At 32.3% G+C, this 27,709-nt stretch overlaps 1 protein-coding gene across 1 annotated transcript in view; it reads left to right on the top strand.

Moving 5' to 3' along the window:
- LOC145738595 (neurotrimin-like) overlaps positions 1–27,709 on the top strand; it is a 214,040-nt gene that overhangs the window by 115,058 nt on the left and 71,273 nt on the right. Inside the window, exon 3 of the mRNA XM_081993459.1 lies at positions 25,424–25,631. Within this exon, the coding sequence (XP_081849585.1) occupies positions 25,424–25,631 (208 nt within the window). The remainder of the gene's footprint in view (positions 1–25,423; positions 25,632–27,709) is intronic.

Below are 27,709 nucleotides of genomic sequence, written 5' to 3'. Positions count from 1 at the left end.
TCTTATTAAAGATACATTTTTGCACTAACTTTTAAGCATTAACAATCAAACAGTAAATATAAATTAGGATCGAAATCGCTTAACTAATAGTCTTCATTTTAACAGAAAATCCCATCAAACCAATTTTAATTTTGCATGCACTTAGTCTTGTAGTTTAAAAAATGCTATTTTTGTTAAATATGTAAATGTTTTCACTTACTATATTGCTCCTAATTCTACCTTTAACACACAAACTCATATAAATAAGGACAAAAATCATTCACATCTATCTTATTTATAACGGTAAATCTCATTTGGATATGTTTTTGTCACGCCATTTTGAACCTTACATTTATGCCCCGTTAATTTTAGCAGGAGAGAATGTTTTATATTAAAGATAAAGTTGTCTACACCAGCTCTTTTTCATTAACTAATCAAAAGACAAATGTAAATAACGACCATAATCGTCTATCACCTATTAGTCTTATTATAGCGCGCAAATCTCATTGGAGTGCTTGAAAAGCCAATTTTGACAAATTTTGTGAAATTCTGAACATTTTAGCACATAGTTACGTTTAATTAAAAATACAATTGTCTGTAGTCCTAGTTTTAGTAATTTTTAACTAAACAAAACACAAGTTTATGTAAAAAAGTTTCCAAATCCTCTAAGATTTATCACTGACAATATACGTTAAACTGAGATACTAAACAACATAACTATAAACTAGTAATAAATAGACATCATAAGAATATTGCTCAACTTTCACGTACATTACTGTACTAATAAGACAATAAAATCGAAACTTGAAATGAGGAAATAATAAACCATTTTAAATGAAATTGTTGAAATAAAAGTCATACCAAGCGTTTTATAAAGTACGTATGGTTGAAGACCTTATTTAATTTGTGGAATTCTTTTGGGTCCGTTGTGTTCGATTGTGCCTTTAGGAAGGGCGTTAAATCCGGAACTAAACCAGGTTCTCAATGGCTTTCTCAGTCCCCCATTCTTACTTTACAAGTGGCAGGATTTCAGCGATTTAGCTTCTTCAGATACCGGGAAAACGCCTTTTTGTAGCGTTTAATTTGATGATTGTTCGTTCCTTCGTATCCTTCTCTCTGTTTTCGTTTAAAGATTTGCTTAAATCGAGTGTTGATTTAACTTTCGATTAGGCGAAAATTCTGATAAATGAAACTAGAGGCTCGTTTGGTCAGATTAAATGGAGGGGCAAAATAGGTTAGAAAGACAAATATGCAACCTGTGAGATAGTATAGTTCAAGTGCATTCCTGTGTTAAATGAAGACTATTAAAGCAAGTAATACAATTAAAATTGCGCATTCAGTAGAGAAGGCAAAATGGGTTTAATTAAATTGCTTTATAGCTGGTTTTTTGGTTAAATCATTTGCCTAAGTGGCTGATATCAGAAGCAAAACAAAAACGTTTTAAAAGTTTGTTATGACGATTAAGTAACACTTACTATTTTCCTCACACAATAATTTTTATTTAAATCTGAGAGCTGAATTGTCACTTAAGTCTTATGTTGTGAAATTACAAACAAAACTAAACTTAATTTTAATTAGGTTCTGAACCGCTATGCCTAGTAAATTAGAGTTTCAATATAACTAGATTATATGCAACTTAAAATAATCGAGACATACACAAAGGTGAATTAAAAGATGCGTGTCATAATCCACTAAATTATGAATATATCATATTTTTTATATACATTTTTATAAAAGTCGTAACTTTTTAAAGGTACTTTGTATTGTCAAAATCACTGCTAAAAATTCTAGTAGGACTGCATATAAAAAATTTGTGACGTCAAATGGCTCCAAGCTTATGCGCAAGTGGCGTATGGTAAAACTAACCAACAATTATGATTTTGGACTGTCTGAAACCCCCAAGATTTTAATCCATTTTAATAACTAGTGATTAAATAATCAAATTAATTCTGAAAATATTTTAAATCTTTGACGGACAATTTTATAACACATTTTCCGTAAAATACTCTTATTCTTAACATCGTCTATTTATCCTACCCTTTTTGGTCAACATAAACTGGTCACCTTGAATAACGTGTAACAGACAGCTTACATCTCTTATCAAGCTTTATTTGTAGTTATGCAAGTTAATAAAAATTTGAGTAAATAAAATAAATTTCGCAGTTAAATGACAACAAACCAAAAGATACGCACATTGTGCTTGGTATGTAACAGTTTGTAAATGAATATTCCACTTGAAAATCAGTTTACTAAAGTAATAAAACGGAAAACACTTAGCAAATATTATACTCATTTGTAAATTTACATTACACAAATTAACATTGGGGTGGATATGAAATGCACAAAACAGCATTGTTAATTTCATGTTATGTATGAAATGACATAATAATAATTTTAATAACATTTCTAACAATAATAATAATAATAATAATAATATTAATTGTAGTCTTTATTTAACAGGATTTTATATGCAACAACTAGTACATGTCTTAAACTAAACTTAAAACTTTGTTACCAAACATAAAAATATAAATTATATACAGAGTGTCCCATAAGTAATGGTACATTTAATGGCAGCTTTCTGGGATCAAAATAATTTATATGAAATCAATCATCAAATGTCAACTTGAAACAGAAATACAGGGAGTCAAAGTAATTTTTTTAAAGTAGTATTTTTAAATAACTTTAATATAACTAATTTTTTGGTAAATTTAGATATTCGTGGGTTTTTGAAAATAACAAATTTGATTTTCAACTATTTACGTAGACAAACTGAACATGGAATCCATCAATTACCCCACCACCGTGAAGGACTTTTACGAAAAAAGACTGACCCAAAAGATCAGAGAACAGCCAATCCTGGATCAGGACGACGTGGAAGCTAGTTGGAAAAAAGTCAAATTACACATCGAAACTGCCGCCAATGAAGCATTAGGCAAAAGGAGGATAAACAAAAACTCAAATAAACATAACATCTGAGATACTTAAATAACTGAACACCGGAAGAGTGGATACGATACAAGGAAATAAGGAACAGAGTGCAGGCAGAAATAAGACGAATAAAGACCGAATACTGGAAAACCTTCACTGCGGAGATGGAACACGACCTCTATGGCAGCCAAAAGAAGATTGATAAGACGAAGTCAACGAATATGCAACAGTAACAACTATCCCGGGCGAGGCATGGATAAATTACTTCAAACAAATGTTCTACGAAGATAAAACTCAACACCAGGAAAAGCCAGCAATGGCAGAAGCAACTACTCGTATCACCCACGAACTAGTAGAAAAATATACCAAGGAACTAAAAAACAGAAAAGCCCCAGGAATCGACGAATTGAACAACGAACTGATAAAGTACGGAGGTAAACCACTAAGCGAACAACTAGCCAATCTTTACCAGAAGATCTTAAATGAAACAACTACACCAACCGACTGGAAGAAAAGCATCACTATCCCTATCTTCAAAAAAGGGCGACAAAAAACAACCAGGAAACTACAGAGGAATAACTCTCCTAAGCGCCGTGAGGAAACTATTCACGAAAATCATATGCGGTATCATCTCAGAACAAATACCCATAATGGAAGAACAACAGGGATTCAGGAAAAACAGGTCTACCACAGACGTCATATTCATCATTCGAGAAATAGTCGAGAAATCAATCGAATACGAGAAACCGGCATATATCTGCTTCATAGATCTGAGCAAAGCGTTTGATCGAGTGAGGCTAAATGACATCACAACCATATTGAGACGGGACAGCATTCTGGAAGAAATAGTTAGAATTATTGAAAACTTGAACACCAATACAACAACCAAAATAGTTATGAACAACAGCCTGACCCAAAAACTGCCCATATCAGCAGGAATAAGACAGGGAGACTCTCTAAGCCAAGTACTCTTTAACCTAATCATGAACGAAATAATAGAAGACGTTAAAAACGCGGGGAATGGTTACAGAACTAACAAAGGAGAAAAAACAATACTGTGCTACGCGGATGACGCAGTAATTATATCAGAAAACGAAGATGAGCTGCAGAGACTACTTCATCAATTCTACCTGACAGCGAAACGCTACAATATGTCGATTGCGATAAACAAGACACAATTACTAGTTGTAGCAAAAGAACCTAGAAGATTCAAACTACTAGCTGTTAACGACGAAATAGTAGAACAGGTGATGTCCTTCAGATTCTTAGGAGTAGAAATAACCGCCCATCAAGACAGGAGATCTGAGGTAAAGAATCAAAAAGATAAGGCCTCTAGAATAGCTGGATGTTTGAAAGACATTATATGGAAAAACCAGTTCCTAAAAGTAGAAGCAAAAGCCAGAATATATAAATCATAAATCAACGGCAGAGATGAGAAAGCTCCGAAGTATCACGGGACACACGGTGCGTGACAGATTACCCAACCAAGAAATAAGACGAATCTGCGACATAGAGGACATTGTAAGATTGACGAGACAGAGACGGCGAGAGTAGAATCAACACATCAACAGAATAGAAGACAATAGAATTGCTAAAATTGCGAGAGACGGAAAACCACACTCTAGAAAACCGCCAGGCAGACCACCAAAGAGGTGGAAGGATAGCTGGATGTTGACGTCGCAACCGCTTCTTTTTGAAACAGGCTGAAAGCCTATTTTAAGAAGAAGATTTTCAACTCAGTTTTAAGCCAGCGCGTAGAGGTCGCTACCTGCAGCAAATAATTTGCTTTAAAATCGACATAACTTTTTTCTTGTATAGAAAAGTGACAACTGGAATAAGAATATCTGTTTCCCAATATCTTCTATCCAAAAAGAGTATACCTAGTTAGTATTCCTAAAATCACTGATTCTTGAGATAATTGCAATTAAAGTATCGATGCAGTTATGAGAAAAATTTAAGAAAATTTTGGTTCAAATAACTGCCTATTATTGTTCCAAACTGACTCAACAGCTTTTTGAGTTTGATTTCATAGTTTGCCTCGGTTATCTATCATTTCTGCATACACAAAGGGTTCAAATGTACCCAATACACAAAAATCAGGAGGATTCAAATTCAAACTTTCTGCTGGTTATGATATTTGGCTTCCCCGACTAATTAGTTACCGGTTCGGAATATTTTTGTTCAAGTTATTTCTCACTTGCAATGAGAAATGAGCTAAACTTCCATCCTCCAAGAAGATGATAAATTTCAATTATGTATGGCACCGAATACTTTAATTGCGAAATATTTCGAATACGGTTGATCTTAGGGATACCAACTAAGTATACCTTTTCTGTTCATAAAATATTGGATAACAGATACTAGGATGTCAGTTGTCATTTCGCTTTACCAGAAAAACTTGCAAAAGCGATTCTAAAGCAAATCATTTAATGTAGGTGGCGCCCTCTATAAGCTGGCTTAAAACTGAGTAGATAATCAAATTTGGCACCTGGAAACCTAACCTAACCTAATTTTCGCAAAAAAGCAAGTTATTCAAAAAAATGCATTTTAAAAAAATTACTTTGACCACCTGTATTTCTGGTTTCGTTAACTTTTCATCTAAGTCAGTGATAAATCGTATTATTTTGACCCCATAAATAAGCCATTAAATTATTTACCATTACTTATGGGACATCCTGTATAACATTAGTCAAGTATAGTCAAACCGAGAGTCAAACAGAATAATAATAACACTAACTAGCATAATTAAATCCAGCAACAGTCACTTTCTTCTATTAATGCCAAATTTGTGCAGTGTAGTTTGTTCTGTAGTTGTGAACAACACAAACAACATTTTTAGCAGTTTTTCTCTCGAATATTGACAGTAAAAATCCACTTTTGAAATAAGCAATGTCAAACAGTTATTATCTGTTCAATTCATCAATAAACAATTTTTCGTCCCAATTTGTGTAGAGAGTTGCAGCTTTTTAAGCATTTCACATATATTTCTAGAAAACTAAAAAAAAACATTCTAACATACATAAATTTAAAACTCTGATCAAGAAAAATTCCCCCCTTAAGCAATATAGGTATATCATTAAGCCTACATACCCTTCTTCTTGTTAAATCAAAGTATGATATGACATTAAGGAGGGTTAAAGAATGAGATAAAAATTCCAAACACCAAAATGTTTTAAAACGGATAATCGAATCCCCGTCTTGATATACAACAATGAAAGCGAACAGGAGTAACCGTTGTAATGGGGCACCGGGTGTTTGTAATGTGGTTTCCCAATTGCGGATGCGGCCTCAAACCGTATTTTCTTGGTCGCTGACTCAAAATTTTAATTAGTATTCCACGTGCGTTACTGTATATTTTATAACTTACAACTGACGACTAATAAGTCAATCTCAATTTTTATTAGCATCAGAATTGAAAACAAATCTCGTTTACGAGTAGCGGACAAAAAAAAATGTTTTATTACTGTTGTTATCACATTTTCGACACTTCATCTGGTTTTCTTTTGAAATTGTCTTAGTCCCGAGGCTAGCAGGGGCAATTTTAACAGGGAAAGACTGAAAGAATAACGTCAAGATAGCTAATCACATTATTTCCTTCGAAAAAAACTGAAACGAAAAACCCATGACGATTTTCCCTTCAGTTGAATTGTTGAATCGAGAGGCTTCTGTTTATTTTTTATATCGAGTTTTACAGACGGTGACATTTAAATTTCTGTCTTGGAAAAAATCAAGTTTAATCGTGCATTAAAATCGCAGGAGTGGATAATGTTGTGATTTAACAACTCATTTTATTTAAAATACCACATTTCAGCCAATACTTAGGAGAGTTAAGTTAGTTTTTCGATTTCGTAAAATAGAATTTATTAAACGGCTTCTAAAGCCTAGACGGGCACCAAGCCAGGAGAAACAAAGCTTTCTTCGTGCTCCCCGAGTGTGTAAACGTGGATAAGTGGTAAACAAGGTAGTAAATTTTGAACCCCAGACGCCACAGCCCTCCGTTCTTGTAGTCAGACCTGAGCTGGACTTACTGCTAAATATTTTCACTTTAACTTTTGACTTAGTAGGTATTTTCGTTAGGCTATACCTTTGTAACTGTTTAACTTTAATTTCAACTTTAAAGCGATTGTACGACTATTTTTACAACCTCAAGCTTTAATATCCTTGGGAAAGTACACTTAGACTGATCTTTTCGTGTTTAATATTGAATTTGAGCTTTTTATATTATATTTTACTTTTTTAAAGTAGTTGCACAACTGAATAGTTGTGATTATGGTAGAAAGTACGTTTACGATTTACGACTTTCTTGATTGAGAAGAAAATTAGAAATTTACGGGAATCACGACTACTTTTAAGTTTAACGCGATTCATTTTAGAGAACATTAATTCAAACAAGTGTGACTTATTCTGTTATGTTTTAGATTGTGTATTTTAATTAAAATTTGTTTAAATTGAGGATGAATTCAAAGCTATTCAGAACATTGTTGTATAAACCAAAAATTAAATTAAATTTAGAGAACATTGCGTGCCAATATAAAAAATCCATTAAATTGTTTCTGTATTTTAAATTATAGAAACTACTCTTGTGGAAAGAAACACTACACATTCTATATCACGGAAGGGTTACTTTGCCCTAAAAAAAACAAATTTGTTTTATGTAAAGAGTGACGTTTAAGGTTAGGTTAGGTTAGAAGAATATGACAACATTTTATCAAAATCATGAGTAGAGAGTTATAATAAACAAATGTTGTTGTTTAAATGCTGTTGACAATAAAAATAAATGTATGTGGTCGATTGCAATAAAATATTAGGAAAAGACGTTTTGTGATATAACCAACAAATTTAACAACAAATTCTTGTCAGTGATAAGATAGTGGCAGTGATAAAACTTGCTTTCATATTTATAATTGTCATTTTTGTTAATACGTAAGTAAAACCAGGAGTTAAACTAAATTTAAGTGGTAAGTAATATGATTTGATAAAGCACCTATTACTTATATTACCACATAGAAATTTGAATATTCAGTTTCTATGTGTATGCTTAGAATTTACAGCCTTCTCAAAGATCTTTGAATTCGTATTAGCAAACATGACAAAGATGTTTGTATGATGTGCAACCTCTTTAATAATCAGATCAATACAAGAAACTATTTTTTTAGTCTATAATTCATATTCTTGAACACATAGAAAACCATAAATAGACACACAGAATAGAAAATTATTGTTAAAGAAGTTGATAAAAACAAATATTTGACACCTAAATTTGGCATCACAGAGAGTAAAAATTGTATTTTTTTAAAAGCCAGTATCTCGAAAAAAATTGAATATACAGGGTCAATATATAATAGCAGGACTCCTGCCTTGAATGGATTTGCAGGACCTCATCAGGAGGGGTGGGGCCTTTTCCATTTAAACCCCAAGACTTGTAATCACTGTGACAGTTCTGTTGTTGTGGAAGTTATTTTTTCTTGAGTGCAAAAGGGTGCTTTATCGTGGTTAAATAAAACTATGAGTTGTTAACAAACACTAAACACAATTATTTATTATACTAAAAAGAAATGGCAAGTACAAGTTCATAAGAATTGCAGCAAACTTAAAGAGTTTGGTCTGATCAGGAACACATTTAGTATTAGTCGAGGTATTAGCTTCTTCAGAGTTGAGCGTCACTATTATGTGAGCACAGAGAAAAGTACAGGTTTACCTTGACGTCCCAAGTCATAGGGATTGGAAATTAGGAAGCTAAGATGGCTGCCAGGACACTACCTTTGACAATACAGCTTCAGAATTTTATCTGGATAGAGACTCTTGAGTATTTAAATCACTGAAAACTAAACCTAGCAGTTTACAAGACAAAATTCACCAAAAATTGGGTGAATTTTAGCAGAAAAGTGAGACAATGACCGACGTGACAACCGTGACAAACAGTTAAAACTGCAGGTACTTTCGGAGATTTGACACCTGTTATGAATGATTTCATAACAAAATGTTCTTTTAAACATTTGTAAGTAATTGATTGCTTTTTGACCTACATGGTGTCAAAATTTTGAATTTTTCAAACACAGCTCCATCAGTTTTTGAGATATATAATTTAATAAAATTTTGTTTATAAGTTATTTTTAATTTAGTCTAAATTGACGTCAGTTTATATCAGCATGACTGGCATTCGATAGAGAAACTCATTTTAAGATAAGTTTGTCATATACAAATATGTTTGTCAAACACTGCCACTATGTGACACATGATGTCAAAGTTTTGATTTCTTTTAATATTTTTTGCAAATCTTTGACACCTTGCATCACAAAGTAATAGCGTTTGACAACATATTTTTATATGACAAACTTATCTTAAAACGTTTAGTGTCAAATGCCAGGGAGAGATTAGATTACCAAAATTGGCAGCTCATTAAAGATAACTTACTCACAAAATTATTGTGTGTTTCAAAAATCCAAATGCCGGAGTCCTGCTAGTAAAAATTGTAGATATAGGTTAGGTTGCATTAGATAGTTTATAGATTTTTTTTTTAATTCTAAGAAAGTGCCAAGAGAATTTAAGAAATTTTAGGAGAATTCAAGAGAATGATAAAATAGGTTAATAAATGCATAACAAAAGCAACAATTCAGGGAATGGAATTTGGATTATTTGGAAATTATAAAATGTGTGTTTCTTGTAGGAGGCCAGACTGTTACACTGCTTACAGCTCCATGGACCCAAATTTGACAGTTCTGACGTTAAGAAACACTTTTACACTTCTCTTACTTTACGTGACAGCTGTCATATCTGTCGAGACCCGGTTACCAGTGATCTGAAACTGTAAAATCAGAAATAGTTTCTAAAGTTGTTTTTACATCTCCATGGAGTCAAATTTGACAGTTCTGACGTTAAGAAACACTTTTACACTTCTCTTACTTTACGTGACAGCTGTCATATCTGTCGAGACCCGGTTACCAGTGATCTGAAACTGTAAAATCAGAAATAGTTTCTAAAGTTGTTTTTACATCTCCATGGAGTCAAATTTCTCAGCTGCGTGATTCTTAACAGCTGTGAGGTGACGAAATAAACATATCAAAGTGTCTGTTGATGTCACAACAGTGAAATTTAACTATATCGAGCTATAAGTACAACTTACTAAACACATCTGAACTACGTATTCCAGTTGTATGAAGAGCTGAATAAGTTTTGACAGCTGTCAGGTGATATAAAAATCATATTGAAGTGTCACTTAGCCTCATAAATGTCAAATTTTGGGTTTTATTGAGGTAAATACGAGGTACAGCTGTTTTGCATTTGATAGTTTTATCTCACCGCTTAATGAGTTTTAATAGTTATAACTGACATAAGCCACGCTGTGAAGTGTCATAACTGACAAGTTCAACGTCTTAAACTGTCATTGAATGTTACAACTGTCAAAATTTAACTCTACAAAGTTACGAATAATAATTTGTGGCGTGATTCATCAAAGAGACTCGATTATTTGATATTTTACTGTTTATGTTTAATAAGTTTTGACAGCTTGGCTGTCATTGTTCAGTTCGTCAAAATGGTCCACATTTTTCCAACCACATGAATTAAAAGCTTCTTGAGCTTTTCGATGTTGCCAAAATGACTGAATCACGAGTTTTGGCTTTGGCAACGTTGACAAACAATTAATAATATTAAGTATGCAGATGATACTGCCCTACTGGCGCATTCACCCGAAGACCTTTAACAGCTTGTAGACAGAGTAAACCAAGTGGGTAAACAGTTCGGACTGACAATCAACGCATCTAAAACAAAAGTGATGGCCATTACCCGACAACCTGTCAACTATGTGATCGGAGTTGACGGAAAAAGCTTAGATCAAGTGTCGCGTTTTGTTTATCTGGGTGCCACCCTTAACCAAAAATGGGATTGTGATGAGGAAGTCAAAATACGAATTGGACAATCTGACCACATTTATGAAGCTGAAAAATTGAATGCTTGCCCGTACTCTCCCAATGGCACTACGTCTTCGGGTTGTCAAATGCTACGTGTGGCCTATCCTCCTGTATGGTGCAGAGACATGGTCGATAAAAGTCAGGACCCTGAACCGTATAGAGGCATTTGAAATGTGGACCCGTCGCAGACTCCTCCGCATTCCATAGACTGCGCGCAAAACCAGCGAAGAGGTGTTGAGGATGGCTGAAGTTCAAAGAGAGTTGCTTGGAATCGTCAAGGTACGAAAGATATGTTATCTTGGTCATATTCTGAGAGGCGCGAGATATTCCATTCCAAAGTTGATCCTGCAAGGCAAGATAGAAGGTAAGAGAGGCCCGGGTAGAAAACAAAACTCGTGGCTCCGAAACATAAGGGACTGGTGCGGAGTAAGAGATGCCGCCATACTATTCCGCCAAGCAGAAGATGGAACCCTCCAAATAACACAAGTATACGATTAATGATCGCCAACGTGCGCGTATACACAAGGCACAACTAAAAGAAGAAGAAGAACGTTGACAAAAGACAAACCGTTCCTGAATTGTTGCAAAGCCATACTTTTTATTTGAATCTACATGAAATTTTAAGCAATATTAACTATTTGGTTATGTTGTTAGATTACATGTATTGTTAGACAAGTTTCTTTCGTTTAAGGTCGAGGAATTGTGTCTGACAATGCAAAGAGACAGAGAAGAACTCTAAATTTCCAATGTTGCTACACCTTACATGAAAAAACTTTATGAAGATTTTTGACGATAACAAAGTGAAAGACAGTTTATTTCAAGTTATACATTTCACGTAGAACATGGCAAGAATCTCAGGATTTTTTTTTATATAACAAAAATATTTACTAGTACTTATTTAAAGATGTAGAATAGAATGCATAGAAAATTAAATAATACTTGACATGCGTAAATTAAGTGTAATTCTGACCTTATTTTAAAACGATATAGCCAAGAACATATAAGTTAAATTAAAAGATGGCTATCGTAAACAGCAAGAAGAAAACGCGGTTCGGAAAGAGTTAATTTGTTACAGAGAGCAAATTAAAAATAACAGCTTTAAATTTTGGTCTGTCGAGACTGAGGAGGATAAAATAAAAAAAGTAATAAAGCGATAATTTGTCCCTTGTAAACTGCAGCAAAGCGTCTGCGGAAAGTCGCGATCCTGTGATAAGAAAGAGATACCATCACACCGCTATACATAACCGGACGCCGTAAAGTCGTGTTTTCAGGGTGCTCTTTCATTATAGTTATTGGGGAACTTTTAACAATTATATCCACGTCTTTTAAAGCGTACCCCATTAGCCTTACGACCGTCGTTATAACTGATAAGGGATTATTAGTCTTCGTTTAATGACTTGCAGATCAGTGATACCTGCCGATATCTTAATTTTAATTCGGTTGGAAAAAATTAGGGAGCCCGAGAACGTGTCTAAGAGTGAAATCGATATAACCCAACCCAATCTAGGATTTTGTCTTAGAGTAGGAAAAACAGCGAAAGGTTTTGCACGAAGACGATATTCGGACAAGACCGCGCTGACATCGTAAAAACTGCTCCAAACTTTCTCATCACAAACTTTAAATGTTTTTATTGTTGATGAGCGTTTATCTACTTTCGCAAGGGGATTTCTCCGCAGCCTTTTCTTGAAAACAGCTATCACTCAACTCTGAATAATCTCGAGAAGTCATCATAAAGGCGTTTAATTTGTACTTTCTGATTTAGGAAGACAAATTAAGGTAATATATTTTCGGATTTGTTTGAATTTTTTTCTCTTTGCTTAACTTGACGCTACGCTTCTTTCCCCGCGACATAGGTATTTGTTTCAGTTTGTGTCTTAGATTTAGATCTTTTGGCATTACTATGGGATTCAGTCTTCCTAATTGGCTGCTTTTGCGATCTGATAATTGAACCATTTTAAATTCCAATTCCAAAACGAATTATTCAGCCACCCAAAGGTTTCGAGTAATGAAGCAATAAAAATTCGACGAACGTCATTAAAAAAATCAAACGTATCGCTGCATGGAAAGTGTATCGGAGATGACCGTCCCGTAAAGACGGAGAAAATTCTTTTTGACAAATGATAACCGGGAGAAATAAAAAGACTGCGATGATACTTTCGAATTCCACCTTCGGTGAAGTAAAGCCTATGAATAATTTCGACATTTCTTGACTCAAATTTCTTTATCTCCTTGCGGTCTTTTCTATACGCTCCAAAGCCGCTTGGGTATTTTATTCATTTTACACCACCCCAAACTTGAGCACCGGGTGTCCCAATAAACCGCATACCTATTATTGGTAAAGAACGTTCAATCCGGTTTTTGACTAGAGTAGGTTTTGGCGCTAGAGCTATTTACCAGCACACAATATTGAATAGAGCGATGAGGGAAGTGAGTCTTGTAACTTCCTTAATTATTGTAAACACACTTGACACAGTAATCGCTCGTGATTTTTCTACTAGAAAAAGCTATTGAGAAATTTCCAACTTATTGTTTTAGGATGCAATAAATTGGCTAATACGGTTAAAGCAATTAGGAACCAACTCAGTTTTCAAAGAATATGTAAAAACATTCAGTGATTGTTCACGCAAGCAACTATTAATTGAATAGTGAAAAGCTAATAAAGCTGAATTTGTAAATTGACAGAGCACGAACCTTTTGTCTGACCAAAGAAAAATAACGACAAATGTCATCTCAGGTACAAAGTGACTATTGGCTAGTATTTTATAGTGTTGTTTTCATAATCATGCTTTATCACACTGTTACAGAATGGTTTAAGTCCTACTACTATCTTCTAAGCTGTAAAAGTTACAAGCAGATTAAATTGAACTAAAGTAATCAAATTCGATAACAAGTTGACATCTCAAATTTGGTTCGATTTTGGTAACATTAAGAAAAAACTTACTGAAACCCTTTTTTTGTCAATAAGCCTAAACACTTTATAGTTATACAGGGTGGTCCAGTTTTAAATGTCAATAATGCACCCCTCGATAGTCCATAAAAAAATAAGTTGACATGCATTATGGTATTTTCCTGAAAAATGCTTCCTAAGGAAAATACTAATTTCAGTTTAAAAAATTGTTTTTTTTGTCATAACTGTCAGACCGTTCTAGTTACGGATTACGTTCAAAGATCCAAAATCAACCCAACCGAACTTAAAAATTGTCTTGGAAACGGTGAAACTTGACAACAAGTTTCCGGAAAGACGTCTTGAAAATAGACTTTGAAACTGTGAAAATTGATTTGACAAGCTTAAAAACTTCGTCTTTGTAGTCAGTCGTCATACTATTCAGATAAATTAAAAAACTTGTGGTATTGAAAATTAACTTGTAACATAAAAAACTACTTTTTCTAACATTTTTGACAGCAATTTCACACATTTGAACCTTAAAAATTGACTTGGACACGAAAAAGTCACTCTGAACTAATAAAGTAACATCAGAAGTTTAAAATTTTCATTTAAAAGACAAATTTCAATATTTTAGTCTGGAAAATAGTCTTAAATACAGGATATTGACATTAGGTTTATGAATATTCACCTGAAGACTAGCTTTTCAAGTTTTTTTACTTTGCTTTTTATTTTCATAGAACTCTGGACTATTTTTAGTGCTTTAAAACTGCTTTCAGCTGGGAAAATAGAGTTTCAAAGCTTACGTCACCAAGTTTTTGATATAGCAAACTTAAAAAACAATTTTCACATTCTTCATAGGCTTAAAAATGTCACTTCAATCTTTGTCACTATTAAATTGACTTTTAGACTCCTCATTGCTAAAAATTCGAGCATTTCTTAAAAATCTAGACTGCTTTTAATGCTTTAAAGCTGTTTTCAGCCGGAAAAATCCAGTTTCAAGACTTATCAGGCCTGAAGATCAGTTTGTACATTGTCCATAGTCTTAAAAATGTAATTTCAAGCTTCTTCACTATTAAATTGACTTCTACACACATCGGTGCAAAAAATTGGAGCGTTTCTAAGACATTCGGACTGATTTTAGTGCTTTAAGACTGAGAAATCGAGTTTGAGATTTTCTAAATAGTAAAAGTCAAGTTTCAGACTCTTCAGTAATGAAAGTACAAAATTTTGACATTAAATGCTACAATATAAGTCTTGAAAACTAATTTTTAATAGTCCGTTAGTAATGTTTAATTGAATTCTACACTTGTTTTAGTCCAGGAAATTGAGCTGTAGACCAATCAAAGTGAAAATACTCTTTTGGATTCTCTTTAGTCTTAGTAAAGCCATTACCCTTAAAAGTCAACTTTTAGACTATTTTTCGTAGTAAAAAATGAACAACAATCTTTGTCTTGATTTCTGGAGTGTTTTTAGTGGTTGAAATCCAATTTCAGACCCTCACAAATGGATTTCAGTCTAAAAAAAAAGAATTTTACGACTATACCTATAAGTAATAACAAGTTTAGACTATTCAGCTCAAATTTGGACTGTTACAAGTAATACGTTCAGTTTTACACGACCTTTAGTCTAAAAAATTGAACGTCAGTAAAAATTAGTCCAAAAACCCTGTTTTTTTACTATTTTCAGTGTCAAAAATTAACTTGTAAACCTCCCAGTTGACCAGATTTGAATCCTTTTGAACCATTTTAAAGTAAAAGATACTTTATCACAGGTAGGCTGTGGTAATTTCCCCAGACTGGTAACAAACTCATTAAATAGATATACAGGGTGGAATTATTATCATGCAAGTTGAAATTTGCTGTTTCACTTTTTTGCTGTATAAAAATTCAATTGAAATTGCTGCAATTTATTCTTTGTGCTAACCGTGCCTGGAATTGAACTCCAGGGTGTTTAAAAGTTAGTTTTTAGTTAGTTAGTTAGTTTAAACTGTCAAAATGTTTAAAGGAAACTTAAAACAGTAAAAAACTATTCAAATTTGTGCATGGTGTCGATTTTTTAAACTGAAATTCGAAGGACTGTATCTTCCTTATTAAGCGTTTTTCAGGATAATCACATAACGCATGTTAACTTATTTTTTGATGGGTTGTCGGATGGATTATTGATACTTAAAACTGGACCACCCTGTTGCCAATAGTTGCGTTTGTTCCCTATTTTCCTACAATATTGTGGTTCAATTCTAACTTGAAGGTTACAGGATTCATACTTTCATTAATACTTTAGTATTAATTATTCTTTGTATTACAAAATTTAAAAAATTACAAAAAAATATTTAATGAATAATAAAATCTATATATATACACACATCTATATATATATATTACATGTCAGAAAAATTTTAAAGATTTGACAACATTGCCGCGGCGCATGCGCATTCCGAAATTTCGACCAATATTTTCTATCGGCCACCTTTTTCGAACAAAACTAGTGGTATATAACCCCTAGTGTATTTGAATAAGCCGCATGTAGTTTTAGTTAAATTCTATGGGTAAACTGCTGGGTCAAATTTTGTAAACTAATTCCTATTAATTTCCAATAACACCTAGCAATACCCACCAATAAAACTGGAATAAAAAAAAATAAATTTGGACGGTCTAAAAAACTTTTATCATTAAAAAAATACAAAAAAAGTCTATTCTGTCATAACATAAGTTGCTACATTAATAGAGTAATACATTTAATAACAAAAGTAACATCCACATCTTCAAAAACATGTGACACATAATTATTATACAGGGTTCTGCATCTGAACACCCAGGATGATTGTCAAATAACCCCCTGTAAACTGTAAATAACTCGTTTATTTACACACTTTACACAATAAGTAGTCAATAAAATAGGTTAGGTTAGGTGATATGGCCTTTTGTGTTAATAGGTTGCTCCATTTTGCGGTCAGAGGGCTCTAAACTTGACTGAATGTCTTCCTTGACTGTTACCACTATAATTTCTTTGCGGATTTTTTTTTTAAATCAGGCAGGCACTGCATCTTGGTTCAAATTTCAAAGTTATTTTTATTTTAGTGTCAGTGAAACGCTTTACAGCGGCCGATTAAGAGAACTGTAATAGTTTGCAGGGAACAGCCACATGAAACTGTAAATTCGGAAATTATTATACAAAAATTTGTACACTTTTCTAATCCACTATTGTAATATCCAGTTATTCAACTGATTAACCTTCTCTTTCCCTCGAAACTTAATCTGGCGACAAAAAATTAAATTGGAAGCGGCGACAAAAAAATGAGGTGAAACTTCATAAATCAAAAATAATCAAACGTCCCCCTGAAATGTCAAGCGTCAAAACTTGAGCCCGTTAAAGAAACTACTTAGAGTGAGTTTTAGCATCGTCTTCCAGAAAAAATCGAGTCGGCCTATATAACGGAATTCTCCATACGATTCTTAGCGACCTATGCGATTGATTCGTACGGAACCGGTTATAATACGAAAGTAGTCCTAGATCTGGAGGCTAAGCGACGTCTAGCATCCTCTATTACTCGCTCCACAGCATCCCAACCTCATTTTCTCGACCGTTGATTTCTGTCTCGACCCGTCTCACTGTGGCCTTTTTGTTTTATCATTTTTAAATCTGAGCACTGTCTTTCATACCATATTTCTTCCACAGTGATTAGCTTCAGTTTTATATGAATATTTTATGGAGCGTTAACTCTATTTCATTCTTACTTAACATAAACTCAGTTCTTGTTTGAAACGGTAAACATCGCATTAGCAAATAAAAGTTTTGTTTTTGACTCCCAATGACAGAGTTGAATTTGTTACTTACTCTTGCTAAATTAAGTAAAATTTTAGAAAATACTCAGATAGATGTAAATGTTGTAACTACTTTAAGACAACATGTTAATCATATTTGGCTAAACTGACACTTTATTAATATCATACAATATTAAACAAATTTAACTCTATCCTGTGTTTAATTTGCAGCACAATAAAGTATTTTGTTGTTGTTGCTGTAGAGTAAGCAAAACTATTTTTAAAGTTCTGATAGGGATTGTCCAATACTACAACTGTGATTTGTCTTGAAATCTGACTGAATAGTTGTGATAGTTTATGTCAGTCAATACATGCTTTATTGTTTCGCAGAAAAAGTCTTTACAAAGCTAATAATTAAATACAAAACCAAATCAGATGTAAGAGAATCATATCAATGAACAAGTAGTAACATTAACCTAAAAATGGACTCAAAAATCTAAAAGAACATAAAACGCAATCTACACACACATATTCAGAAAAAAGCAAAGTGTAACCTAGCTTTGTAATAATGAAATAGTTATTCCTCACATTATTGACAGTTTGGTTATTTCAATTACCATTTTAAAAAATTCTTTAGATAAAATCTACTCAAGAAAACGTAATTTGTACACATCATCCTGGTCAATAACAATAATAAGAATTTTGTAATTGTGGATCTTCATAAGGATGGAAATAAGAAAAATCATAAAACTTAAAATCTATTTTTTCACTCAGGTATGTATAATATTGTGGTCAGTACAGACTAAGCCTACCTTTTAAGATTGATGGTTATGAAGTTTGGTGACACCATATAAATAATAATAATTCTTATACTCGTACATACGAGTATACATTTACCATTTAAACAAAATTGTAATTGTTATAAATAAACTAGTTTTGACAAAGGACTGTTGTTAAATGCCTCAGTATGGTATTGAAAAAAATTTTAGATTGATGTACTTTACACTGTTTATATAAAACGTTTTTTAATTAAGTGAATCGTACACGCAAAATAGTCATGTCCAGGGTTGTCCTGGACAGGCACTATACATACATTATATTGTTTGAATAAATCTTATCATATCAGTAAAGAAAATGTCTAATATTTATTTTAATATTCTCATTTCCAATTTTTCCAATTTTATTACGAGTTTCCAAGGTCCAAATCCTATAGTTTGTAGATCGTCGTCAGAATCTTTCTCAAATTTTTCTCTCTTCTTCAGGTCTTCTACCTGGAAAACAGTTATGGAATGTTAATTTTAGTATTGAAAAGTTGTACAGTGTGAGTCAACGAAAGAGTAAAGTTCATTATCTCATTTCTTTCGAGAAATACAAAAAAATAGTTTTCGAGAAATTCCCATAACAGACTGTCCACGACAACTGTGTGGCAATCACCGTGCATTTCAACTTGGATGCTCCTTTGTGTCAGCATACATCGAATCCACTCCAGCAGGCAAGGCTTTACGCCCCGTCCTGCCAAGGCTCCGCAGATGACGTCAAGGGAGGTGTTTTCAAATGCTCCCTCTATGTCCAAGAATGCTCCAAGGGACTCTCTCTTTCTTGAGAGAGCCGCCTCAACTCTACGGACAAGGTGATGGAGAGCAGTTTCTGTCGATTTACCACTTTGGTAAGCGTATTGATGTGGATGCAGGAACGTAACTAGCTGTCCCTAATTGAACGCCCTGTAACATCTAACGCAAGTTTATTTGGATAAATCTTATTTGTCGTCCCTGTAGAACGTTCGTACCAAATATGAGTATTCTACCTTTAGAACACAGTCAAAACTAATATTTTTCTGAGAAAATTGAAATAATAGAAAAACTATTAGGTTTAGGTATACAACATTATAACAAAAAAATTTTAAAAATTTATAAGGAATCTAAAAATGTGTTAAAAAATAGGAGGTTCTATTTAAAAAAACTAATATTATATCTGTCACTCCTTTATGAGCCACCCTGTTACCTAGAAATATGTTTTAACTATGCATTTCAATATTCTCTAAAACTGTTGTTTTTAATTTTTTTTTTGTATTTTTCGAAACTAATGAGATAATGAACTTTATCGTTTACTCACCTTGTACATAATAATATTATCATGGATATATGTTGAGGTACGTCTATTACCAGATTAATTAAGCTTGCATAGTATAAAATACATACATTTTTTATGCCAAAACTAATACAAACAACGGAGAACTGTAAAATGTTGGTTAAACTGGAACTGTATCTTTTGGTCTTAAAGCACATTTTCACAAACAAATTTTAATTAACGTGTAGGTAAATTTAAAACTGAAAAAAAAATGATGACATTATGAGTCTTTCTTCTATAACGCTGCTAGGTTTTAAAATTAGATAGTCAAGAAGTACCATTGATATTCCCGATTATTTGCTTTATAGACTAAAAAATGTGTTTTATTTCTCATTTCTCTAGAATCAGTTTCATTAATCTTTACTGTTGCTGAGTAGCTTCTGCTAAACGAAATTACTTACTACACCAATAAAGCAACAAATAAAAGCGTTTTATTGTTATCATGATAAACTTCTCGATCAACCACATAAAAATCACAACTAATTTACGTCTCGTACGCAATAAAAATTAAATCATGTTTTATAATTTATAGGAAGCGCTTTTTAAACATTCAAATTAAAACAAAAGGTTAGTCAGTTGGTCGTGCTCAACTTGGCTTTAAATGTAAAGGGACATTTTTATTCATTGTGTCGTGCGGATGTTCGTTTTCAAAAACTCATTGTGGTGGAAGATATTAAAGCTGAAGTGCTCATAAACCCATTTAGGAATGTAATTTTTATGTCTTGCTCCAGTCTCTATCCCGTCCTTGTTATCGCCTTAAATTTTTTGCCCCACTAGTTGGTTTTATACATATTCATAACCCATTCAACAGGTTTTCTCATTAATAATAAGTTGTTCAGGAGTCTGGAATTTATTTTTAGCAAAACTAGTTTTTGAATGTATTCACACAATTCCGTTGCTAAGTCGCGTATCTAATTATCTTCAAATTTACATGAGGTAGGCGTCCAAAAATGGCACTATTGTAGCCATAATGGTTTTCATTCTGTCCAATAAAGAAGACTGCATCACGTCGCAGAATGATAATGCACGCAAACTTAAATCATAGTTGACGAACTTTTTCCATTACACTGAACAGACAGACAATAAAGAAAGACTTAAAAATACACCTAGAGTCTTTTGACAATTTATCGCCTCGTGGGGTCTTTAACTTCTTCAACTTAAATTCCTTTTTCTGATTCAGCCATTATTTTTCTATTGGTTTAGTGACAACATTAACATTTTGCGAACTCGAATCGACGCTTGGGTTAGAACGATTAATTTCCGACTTTTTGTTAACAATCTTTTTAAAGCTTGACTGTGATATACAATTATCCAACACTGCCCATTTACGTACCATTTATAACAATTTTGCTAGTTGCCACACATTTTAATCTCGTAATTATCTGTATAAAAGTATTAGGTTACTAGACCGATTACAACCACATACAGGCTAGACGTTGTCAGTTTTTTAGTGGTCAGTCTGTTGTGTATGTTTCATTGTTTGGGTTGAAAACACATTAACCTGAAAACAGTCTGCTTTTTTAAGGAACTCTACCTAATTTTTTCAATAAAACTACTTAGTTTTCATAAGTTTCTTACTAAAAGAATATTTATGTCTTACTATAGTTGCATACCAGAGAAGTGTCCCAGGAACTTAGTTTTTGCACGCTATGACAGGCTGAAAACTTAGAAAATGGATTTCTTTTATGTGTTGTTAGTGCAAATATCTTGGATCTCCATGGAGTAATTATAGACAGTGTGTAAGAAGTTTGGCAACCCTTATGACAACTTATTGAAAAACATCCTATATAACACTTGAGTTAGTGAGCCACAAAATGGCAATGACTATATTTCAAATGTCTGACACTAAGCTAAACTAAAATAAAATTTTTCAATGACGTTTTGTAAGGTTTCGCCTGTTATAAGGCTGCATTCATCCATAATTCTTCTTAAATCATCTAAATTTGTCAGTTTTGTTGCATATACCTTACCTACCTAAGTCATTACATGCAATTTTTTGCGCCATTTTAACGAATCCCTTTTTTCAAACTTTAGGATATTGTTAAAAACTTTATTTTATTAAAACAAAAATGTAACCTAACCTAGCCAAAAGTTTACCAGTCTCCATTTAAACAAAATCTCAACCCAATATAACACAACACAAACTTTTGTGTCTAACCAAAACTAATCACAAGACGTTTTCATTGGTCAGACAGTATGTTTGTATTGTGTTATGTCAGTCAATAAACAAACTTAACTAACTCAAGATACAAAAGTTACTATACAGTGCGTTTTTTTTAACGCGCAACATAGGATTTTACGTGTTAAATTTTTAAGCCCATGTTAGACCATGTTATTTTGGAACTGCAGGTCTAAAACTTGACGGGTATGTCTTTAGTACCCTGAAGCTTAAGTAAGTTTACCAATTTGGTCTAAAAAGTGATTAAAAACTGGCAAAAAATCATTTTTTTTTCGAAAAGATTTTATCGTTTTATACGTGCATATGCATTGTCTTTTTTGTTTTTGATATCGACAGGGCAGGTAGCAGGTAGAGTGACATATTTTGACTGCATCATGGCCCGACATCTTTTGAACGTCAAAAGGTCATTTTATGATTGTTTGGAATACTGTTTGGTTTCAAACTGAGGTCACTTTGAACAATTTACTTATAAAAATACCTCTTTTGTTCTTAACTTTCTTGATATAAAGTTAATGATCACCCTCTTTTACTTTCTACGCCAAATTTTACCTGCTACCTGCCATGCCAGTATCAAAAACAACAAGCACCTATCATACATACAGGGAGTATGGAAACATAAAATCTTTTCGAAAAAAGATGATATTTTGCAAGTTTATAATCACTTTTTAGGCCCAATTGGTAAACTTGCTTAAGCTTCAGGGTACGAAACAGCCACCCGTCAAGTTTTATACTTGTAGTTCTAAAATAACATGGTCTGACATGTGCTTAAAAATTTAACACGTAAAATCCTATGTTGCGCGTTAAAAAAAACGCACTGTATTGTTAGTATTAACAATATTATGTAATTAAAACAAACCAATTTATAATTTAATTTGTTTTCTTTCTTGTAAAAATGACAGGAAATCCATAGTTATTTATATTTTTTTAAGATTTCAGTTAATCGGACTATTGAAGTCTTATCAGACAATACCACAAATAGAAGCGGGTCCACTTTATTAAATCCTGCCGTAAGTATTAATAGGACTTTTGGGACTAAATGTTGCTGGGTATTAACTTCACAAAATATTATGGTTACACTTTGTATATATTTTTATTTCTGCTTTTTAGGTCCGTACTGGCAACGTATACCAGGTGTCCAAGAGCACCCTGGACATAGGAGATTAACATGGGAAAATGGTTTTGATTTTTTTGCGCCTGTACGGTTGATTTGATTGAAAAATCGTAATAATGAAAGTTGTAGTACCTATCACGGACTAGTTTTCTGTATTTTTTTCAGATCTCTAACTTGAGCCCTTTTGTCGTAAAACACGAACAAAAATGAGAAAATTTAAACTTTTCGCCTGCACTGTATAGGCGGTTGTCGGGCAACGGGTAAACAGATCATTGTTGCTGGTACGGTTGCTCGACAACCGCCTATACAGTGCAGGTAAAAAGTTAAAATTTTCTCATTTTTGTTCGTGTTTTACGACGAAAGGGCTCAAGTTAGAGATCTGAAAAAAATACAGAAAACTAGTCCGTGATAGGTACTACAAGTTTTATTAATACGATTTTTCCATTAAATGAACCGTACAGGCGCAAAAAAATCAAAACCGTTTTCCCATGTTAATCTCCTATGTCCAGGGTGCTCTTGGACACCTGGTATATTAACATTGTTATTAACGTGGAAATATTCATTGATATTTACACAAATTTACAGGGTTATTGCCACACCTTAAATACGACCAAAATCAAAGTAAAATGATTTGACGTAACGTAATAGAAAGCTTAATCTTTTAAATGTGACGTTTGTCTTTTTATTTGGTACATTCAAAATCTTTCTAGTACATTGTTACGTCATACTAGTTTACTTTGATTTTTACCATAATTTTTAGTTGTTTCTAATTTCACCTAGTATTAGTTGTCACATTGGGGTGAGTGTTCACAAAATATGTATACAACAATATGTTACTAGAAATATGACACTACAAAGACAGTAACGTTCATATAGTTCTTATTGACACGAGTTAAGTCACTATTGTAATCGCACTTCTCATAACAATGGGTTTCGGTAATATATATAAAAATATCCCTAATTAACAGAAAAATAACAATTACAATGTTCAATTTCTGTAGCGACGATTTGGTGGCTTTTTTTGCAAAATAGACTAACAAATTTAAAAACAAAAAAATAAAATGTGTCTACAATATAATTGATATTTTACTGTTATGGACAAAAAACAATGTCAGTGACGTCGTTTATAAAACTTTAGCAGGTGATAATGAAAGAATTGTCGTTATAGTATAAATTCGTTTGCCACAGATCCTCAGGTTAATGGTAATTGTCATAATAATTGTTCTTAAAAACATGTAAAAAAAGACCTTATAAAATAACAAAAAAATACAATTTTCAGTATGTGAATTAGCATTTACACTGTTGAGAAGAAAAGGAGAAAATCAAAAAATTGTAATGGATATTGTTATAATAATGACCAGTAAACATATGCAAAAATAAACCTTAATAACACAAAATTAAAAATGTACGAGTTTCAATTTTTACATTGATATTTTAAGTGATTACAGCAACAACAGTACAAATACCGTTATGATTCTAATTTGCTTGACAAATTGCTATTGTTAAAAAAAAACAAAAGAGAATACGACTGGACTTTTTGATGAAAAAATCAAATTAAGTGACGTAGTTTCTTTAATGAAATTTCAACTGACATTAATTGTAATTAGTAAAAATGGTCTAAAATCGAGTAAAACAAATCACTAACTATAATGGGATTTTCCGTAAGAATGAATATTGATGATAAGCTAAAACAGATCTTATTAACAGGAAAATTTAAAAATACGATTTACTATAATTTTTCCGTCGACTTTTTGGTAGTTTTACTGCAGCCAAAGTTATAATCGTACAATAATTATAATAAAAAAAATATGACGTTGGTGAATAAAACTTGGTCTTCATATTTTATTAAGCATAATCAAGTTACATCAAAACCTTTTCTCAAACGCAAATCAAAGATTTATAGATTTGTTTTTAGAAGAAAATGCATATTTTATGACCAGTTATGAAACGGCAGTAAAATCTGTGCAATAAAACTTTCATCGTAGTAGGGGTTTTTATCAAATATCCAATCAGGAGCGGAAAGAGAATATTGGTAATAGTTCGCTTGATGAAGAAGACAGCCGGTCGAAAAATCGCATTAACTAGCAAATATGTTGCCAGTTATTTAATTCGTTGACCTAAACAATAGTCTTGAATAATGTGAACGAAATCCTAGCCAATTGAATTAAATAATATATTCTGGAAGCGGGAAAGTTTGTAAAATAAATATAAACTGAAATGGACAATATTAAAATGCGAATCTTTTTCAATTCAGAAAGTTTGGCGGTAAGTTAAGTGTTTCAGGATTTTTCTCTATTTCTTACAATTTCAGAAGTTTGGAAACAACTAACTTATTGATAAGAAATTCGAGGCAAACTACAGAAAAACTGTAATAGATTGGCCGTTTATGTTAAAATGCAATATACCGAAGAATCTTTAATAAAAGCGGATTTTCTTGTACAGATTTTTAACGAGAAATTTTTGTACAGAAAGACTCATAACATTTTCCACAACAATAATTACTATTGCATTTGAATTAGAGTGTGATTCTTTTTCTAGGTTGCGTGGATGCACTTTGAACAATCAGCAATATTGACAGTACACACCCATGTAATCACTCGGAATCCTCGAATCAAAGTTACACACGACAAGCACAGAACATGGTTTTTGCACATAAGTAATGTGCAAGAAGAAGACAAAGGACGTTATATGTGTCAAATTAACACAGTAACAGCGAAGACTCAGTTTGGTTACCTTCATGTTGTGGGTAAGTAGTTTGGTACTGTATAAAATATTTAAATAGTATAAATTCAAGAAACAATATGTTTTATTAGTTTCAATTCAGAAGTAGAAACAGTTCTCTTATTTTAAATGTGACGCCCTGTGTATCTGTCCTGGATATTTTTGGATTTTGCCTTTAATTCTAACCAAATTTTACTTTAAATCGTCATATTTGATGTACATTCTTTGTATTTTTTGGCATAATTTATGTGTGTTTCGGTTTTGTCATTTTTTTTGATAATTTTTCTAAAAAAACTACTACTGAGCTGAATGTCAGATTGTGCCCCATAGAAAATAAATATTTTCGTATTATTCAAAGTAGCCATTTGAACTGGACTATAGTATAATTACTTGTATTTGACATTGATTAATAAAAATGATGATCACTAATGCAATGGTATGGTTGTTGAAAACATGAAAAAGTAGACTTTATTATAAGAGAAATATAACAATAAAATTTATTAACAGAACAATTATTTGATTAAAAATTTCTATCGATATTTTGACTGTCTGAAAAAAGCTGCAGTGGCGTGTAGTGGTCTGTTTTAAGGCACATTAATTTTAAAAAATGCTAATGCAGTTATGGCCCAAACTCGTCTAGAACAAATCATTAGCGTAATGGAACCTTCCGTTATCGTGAATAATGATAATAAGCCAAAATAGACCTTGTTAACAAAAAGGAAAAAAGGTTCGACTTTTTGACGAGTATAACTTAAATATTAGAAACTGATAACATTGGAATATTTAAGAAAAACACTTTATTATTTGACAAGTAATTAATTCCTTCATAAAGTTCAATATGTGCTAAAATTTTAGCAAGTTGAATGTTTTACATTAATTATGAAAAAGTCACTGAAATACTGAATACTCACTATCAATTTATTAATACCCTGTAATACTTTCCTATTTTAGAAATTTATACTCGTATATCCTAAAAATTATCAATTTGAAAGTCCGTCAAAATTGACATTAAAGAAAAATATCTTAAAATTTTTCAGTTTGTAGTTTAAAATTTTGGTTTTGCCGGAATGAAAAAAAAACCATCACATTCACACAAATTATGTCATCAAACGCTTCTTTTACTATCTTCAGTTCAAACAGTCTTTTCAATGGTGAAATCTTAACAGTTCAACTAAATTGTTGCTTAAACATATTTATGCATCCATTAAGTAGTAGCAATACTGTCAATTATGTAGATAAAGAAAAGTAAGTAAAACTTTAATATGGTAAAGTGGTTAACAAGTACACTCAAGTTATGCATTCCCATGCATTTGCCTAAATCTCATAGTGTGAAAATGTTTTGCAAGCCAATTAAGTAAACATAATTTAAGAAACTGGTTTCTGGAATTAATTTAAAATGTGTCACATACTGTAATACTAATATAATATAAGACAATAAATATAATTTTAATAAAAAATAATAAAGATAATATAGATGGATTCATAATTTCAGTTTACTGGGCATTTGTTGCTTGCGCCCAACATCTAAATAATATAATCGCTATCTAAAAGGACTTAACCGTATATTTTGTAGCAGAGTATAGAAATCTTCAAGTTTTGATTTCACCCTGTATAGTCGTAATAGTTATAACTGTGAATAAAGTTATTTAACTCTTAAAAAATAATTTAATTATCATTTTCATCTTCTTTAGAGGCTAATTGGAAAAAACAGCTTAACAAACAAAAACAGCAATATTGAATTTCGTATTCACGACCATTCTTTAGTTTGCTATACCGGGTGGATGATTTTTTATGAAATAAACAATAATAAACAGAGACAACTAAGCTGTAATTCAAGATTCATTTCCCCGTTATACGGGATGGCAACATAAACTCTGTGTATGGTTTCTCTTTTCAATTCTATGTTGGATTCTAGACGTTTCATGCATATGTTATATAATATGTGGAATGAAGCCACAATAGAATGACGTAATAACGTAAAAGACGGGCAAATGTTTTGAATGTGACAAATAAAAAAAAACTTTATAATCAAAACATTCTAATTGCACTATTACATTACTATCATGATCAAACTTTGTTTTCGCTAAAAAGTTTTTTATAGTT

Source organism: Ips typographus, linkage group LG16 (assembly GCF_016097725.1).
Source record: "Ips typographus isolate SLU linkage group LG16, UJ_Ityp_2.0, whole genome shotgun sequence".
NCBI lineage: Eukaryota > Metazoa > Arthropoda > Insecta > Coleoptera > Curculionidae > Ips > Ips typographus.
Note: the sequence above shows the minus strand (reverse complement) of the source record. Positions and strands in the feature narration are given on the sequence as shown.